Source organism: Monopterus albus, unplaced genomic scaffold, assembly GCF_001952655.1.
Source record: "Monopterus albus unplaced genomic scaffold, M_albus_1.0 scaffold3.1, whole genome shotgun sequence".
Lineage (NCBI taxonomy): Eukaryota > Metazoa > Chordata > Actinopteri > Synbranchiformes > Synbranchidae > Monopterus > Monopterus albus.
The window spans coordinates 4713133-4718343 of NW_018127883.1; the positions used below are offsets into that span (position 1 = coordinate 4713133).

General features: G+C 41.9%; 1 protein-coding gene across 3 annotated transcripts in view; it reads right to left on the reverse strand.

Annotated features, from left to right (window-relative positions):
• Positions 1–4862, reverse strand: part of capn1a (calpain 1, (mu/I) large subunit a) — a 10617-nt gene extending 5755 nt beyond the window's left edge. The window contains exons 1-10 of one of the 3 annotated variants that reach the window (XM_020602540.1): positions 4750–4859; positions 2937–2954; positions 1823–2069; positions 1538–1607; positions 1326–1444; positions 1095–1228; positions 828–996; positions 600–683; positions 421–506; positions 237–311 (exon numbers count right to left, since the gene is read on the reverse strand). In XM_020602540.1, coding sequence (XP_020458196.1) covers positions 237–311; positions 421–506; positions 600–683; positions 828–996; positions 1095–1228; positions 1326–1444; positions 1538–1607; positions 1823–2068 — 983 coding nt within the window. In that variant the 5' untranslated portion in view covers position 2069; positions 2937–2954; positions 4750–4859. Of the gene's footprint in view, positions 1–236; positions 312–420; positions 507–599; positions 997–1094; positions 1229–1325; positions 1445–1537; positions 1608–1822; positions 2070–2936; positions 2955–4749 lie in introns of all 3 variants that reach the window. The other 2 variants (XM_020602521.1, XM_020602531.1) reach the window with 2 other exon arrangements.
• Between the last annotated feature and the right edge of the window lie 349 nt (positions 4863–5211).

Below are 5211 nucleotides of genomic sequence, written 5' to 3' on the forward strand. Positions count from 1 at the left end.
GTGGTTTTTTTTTTTTTTTTTTTTTTTAACCTATGGTAAGAGTAAGGGTCCCATGTTTCCAGTTTTTATGCTAAAGTACACTAATCCGTTGCTGACTGCAGCATCATATTCACAAGCATGAGATTGGTATCAAACTTTTCATTTAACTTTTAACAACACAGAAGATAATTCAAAATATCAAACTATTCCTTTAAAATCCCTGCATTACATAAAGTTCCCATAGTGAGATATCTTACCAAAACTCCCCGTCTTCCATCTTAAGATGCAGGTCTTCTCGTTCAGAAGGGTCAATCTGACCCCATTCAGGTGCACTACACACGACAACACAAAGAGAAACAGGCACCGAGGATCAGACATAATACTCATAAAAAATACATTAACATAAAACACACAGGAACATTTATGCTTGTGGACACTCACTTGTCACTCCAGGCACCGGTCCACTCAACCTGGCCCCAAGGGTTACGTACTCGGATTAGGCGTTCCATCCTGCCACGGAAACCGACCTAAATGACACACAGAGTCACAGACAACTTAGGACTGCAAATATTATTCATAATGGGAACCAGTAAGGACAACAGAGTCATGGACCAACAGACCTCCTTCAACCCAGTGACTGAGTAGGCGTGACCCTTCACAAGCTTCTTGAATGTAACAGCCTCCATGTCAAAGGCACTGGTGATCTGTATTGATACATAAGCATAATTACTACATACGAGTATGAATTCTTTATCACAGAAATAAACAGAAGTGCTTTTAATGTAAATGGTCCTCTCAGGATGGTGTACCATTGATCTTGGTGGTGTGGCAGTGTGTTCAGCACTTACATCAATAGAGCAGCCCAGCAGTGAGCCTCTTTCCAGAGCCTTGCTAATGATCCTGTACAGGTCTCTGGGAGCTCTGCGGAGCTCGTACATCTCAGACACACCGCCTGTGAAGTCCTCAAACCCTTCAGTGGTGCTTCCTCCAGACAGAGCCTCATAGGAGCCATTCAGCCTGCCACATAAAAACACATTTCAGCACTTATGGTTTACAGCTTCCTAATGAGTCATACTGAATAATTTAGCAACTGTGGAGTCACTTTCAATACCTACTTGGCATAAGCCTTCTCCATGAGCGCACTCCAGAATTCATTGCCTTCAGCAGAATGGACGAACATAAGCTCTCCATCTTTGGCAGGCAATCTGTCATCTATCACAACGTCTACCCATTCGCCAAACTGCCAGAACTGCAACACAATGCAACAGTAATCAAGAACTCTAATCTAAACGATTGGTCCTGCACTTGATAGGAAGGGCAACGAGTAGAAGATGAGCATACTGTACCTGAAAATGGAAGATTCCAGCATAGTCATCCTCGAAGGACTGCCCATGTGGAACAACGCGATGAAGAAGCCTCTCATTCAAGGTGAGAGAGGCGATAGCTGCTAAGAGCCAGCAGTCACCTGCAAGTGAGGAGATGCATTTAGGAACCTCCATCCAATTATTGTATTTTTCATGACTGTTTTAATATTAATGACTTAACCAACAAAACTCACCCAGCGCTCCCTGACAGATGTCTGTTCTGGTGGCACCACTCACGATGAATTGAGGGTTGTTTGTCAGCTCCTATGAAAAATAAGTCTGGATGAAGATCATTCAAAATTCAGACTAGTCAACACAGTTTGTGATCTAAAGCAAATTACTGCTATTCTTGAATCTATGCATCAATTTCCCTGTGATGGGGGTGGTCTGAGAATGCCATAAGATGCCAACAGCTGCAGGGGTCTGAGGCATTCCAGTCACTATTTGTCCTATTCTGAGTATGCAGACTGTTTTCTCACCGTGGGTCTCATCCACACCACATCTCTAGTTTTGGAGGAATGAGGGCCAAGTTCTTTGAAGCCCAGGGATGGAAGTTCAGCTGGGAAACAGGGGTCTTCAAATAAGCAACCCGACTCCACACACTGTTGCTTCAGTGCCTCATAGTTCTGGTTGGCAAAGAGCACAGCCTGCTCCTTGGAGCCCATGCCTTCTGCCCGGAGCCTGTTGGTGTATATTGTTGCAGAGATCCCTCCCACTGAATACATACTGGTGGAAGATAAAAATATGAGGCTGTGCATAGTGATATCTATAAACAGAGTCAGAACTTTAAGAACCAGACTGCTAATCAGCGATGCACTCTTGTCTAAGAGTTACAGCGGAGCAATTAGGTATGGGAAGGTGTGTAGGAAAACAATGTTCTTAAATGCAATTAACATGTTTTTGTTTGTTTGTTTGGACTGAATCTGTCTTCAAATAATTTGTCTGACCTGATTTCAATTCTGCAGTATGTTGATAATCTAAATGCAACACAGAGCTTAATACTTTTCAAAATTCTAACAAAGACCCACTGATGAAACTGAGGTCAGGTCTCCTGTATTCTATTTATTAATGTATTGAATTTATAGGTTAAACAACCTGAAGTGACTTTGTGTTCAACATTTTAAAGTGAGGGGAGAGCATGTGTGTGTGAGAGAGAGAGACTCTGTTTAGACCTCCACGTTGGCAAATAAAAATGTATAACTGAACAGTTACCTGAATTAATAAAACATGACAAATTCAAGTAATTTAATAAATTGCTGAAACCTTATTTTTGTGTACTGTTAACATTCTCTGGGAGAATAGGGGGTGCATTAATAAAACTCATGACCTCAGTCCTGGCTTCAGTAACAATAATACTTTCTTTTTGTTATAATTTTAACATAATGGTGAGTGGTGAAATATTAAATCAAAGTAAACACACTGCTATGGAAACCTCAATTAGAAATCAGTGTATATAAAAGCAGCACAGGGAAATAATAGATGTGGGGAAAGCATATACACAAGAGAAGTGATTACAGAGAAATGAGACAAGAACAGCACACCACCACTGTAAACACACCAAAGTAGGAATAACATAACTCAGACATATGATACCTTGCGTGTATAGGCAGGCTGAGAGAGAGGAGGAGACAAAAAAAAGAGAGAGAGTGGTCATTCAGTAATATGTCAGCACTGGTAAAGTTAATGTTTCCTTCAAATGAACTAGATTGCCTTGACTCTCTCAAAAGCACATGCTGACATGTTAGCAATTCCGGCCAAATGGACTTAATGTTTACGACTTATTGAGGGTCTTTTTCTCATTGCTGAATGCACTTGCTTTTCTGCACCAGAGAGGTTTTTAGATTCAGAAGCAGTCGGTCAGGTTTCCAGGGAGCAAACCAAAAGTTAAAACGACCCAAATACAAATCACTTGGCTATCTCCTTCTGAATCTGTGCTGGAAAAACTGGGACATGTGGACTGGACTGCTCTGTTCAGAAGGAATCCTAATGAGCTGGGCTCAGTAAACCAGGATGAAGCTACATACAGTCAGGTCCATAAATATTGGGACATCGACACAATTCTAACATTTTTGGCTCTATACACCACCACAATGGATTTGAAATGAAACGAACAAGATGTGCTTTAACTGCAGACTGTCAGCTTTAATTTGAGGGTATTTACATCCAAATCAGGTGAACGGTGTAGGAATTACAACAGTTTGCATATGTGCCTCCCACTTGTTAAGGGACCAAAAGTAATGGAACAATTGGTTTCTCAGCTGTTCCATGGCCAGGTGTGTGTTATTCCCTCATCCCAATTACAATGAGCAGATAAAAGATCCAAAGTTCATTTCAAGTGTGCTATTTGCATTTGGAATCTGTTGCTGTCAACTCTCAAGATGAGATCCAAAATGTTGTAATTCCTACACCGTTCACCTGATTTGGATGTAAATACCCTCAAATTAAAGCTGACAGTCTGCAGTTAAAGCACATCTTGTTCGTTTCATTTCAAATCCATTGTGGTGGTGTATAGAGCCAAAAATGTTAGAATTGTGTCGATGTCCCAATATTTATGGACCTGACTGTATTAGTGAGGGACTGGGAGATCCATGAGAAAAAGCCTGAGTTAGGAAAAAAACGGATTTGTTTCTGTGCAAAATATGCTATGCTTTTGACAGAAACAATTCTGCAGGCAGGGACATTGTTCACATGGCCAGCTCCCCATAGCTGTCGAGTTTTGCAGGAATGTCCTTATGCTCTGCAAACAGCTACAGAGAGAGTCTGGTGCTGTATAATAACAAATGCAAACTCCTTTTTACTCCCCGGTGGTCAGGGAAAGGCTGATCCATGTAGCCCTACGATGATGATGTCATCTAACAGGACTCAAACTTCAACAACACTCAACAGTTAACTAGTCTATCACAGTCACGCACTGCACAGAGGACAGTACTGGGCTATCCTCTGTGCAGTGCATGACTAAAGAGATAAAGTAATGCTGATCATGTGTTGGCTGCTTTGTGAATGTAAACGCTATCAAAAGTTACAGTACGTCAGGGTCAGTATGTTTACAGCACCTGTTCAAAAGTGCAAGTAGGCCTGCCGTCTTCTGCGCACTGGCCTGTAGTCTGCTTCAAAGATTTCTGACAATAGTCCAAATCTTTTACACACAATCACTCTCAGTCGACACATTTCATAAGCTAGCTGAATTACACCCGAATATGACAGCTGTGAGCGTACCAACTATTATTAGTGCTACAGAATGCCTATAACTTTAGCCTGTTAAACGAAACAAACCGCAATGTAGGCCCACACTGCAATAAAACCATGAGGCAGGTACCGTTAACCTTAAGCCGGGTCGATGAACACATTCATTAACAAAAGACGACAAAAGTCACCACCCTTTAAAAAGTGAATGCCAAAAACTCACCGTTATTAATGTAACTTTTAAAAGCAACCAACAGTGACAACCGTGTAAATCTGGAGAAGATGGGCGCACCCGTCCAGCCCTCTAAGGTCCGCACCCGCTGCAGGAAAGACCATCCCCTACCCGAGAGGGGGTGGGGCTACTCGAAGGACCGCTACGACGTGCAAGGAACTGTGTCACGTGACCGGACGAAAAACCCCGAGTTAGCATTAGCACCAGTACTTGTAAATTAGCATTGCAAGTGTGTGTGTGTGTGTGTGTGTGTGTGTGTGTGTGTGTGTGTGTGTGTGTGTGTGTGTGTGTGTGTGTGTGTGTGGGCCCCAATTGTAGCCTAATCTAGCGTAGTGTAATGTATTACAATATAGAGTTTTAGTTAGGGTTTTGTCAGTTTGACAAAAATGTTCTATACTTGTCTGAAACTGGGTAAAAAAGGGCTACCTACAGTTTATAAACCACTTGTCTTCT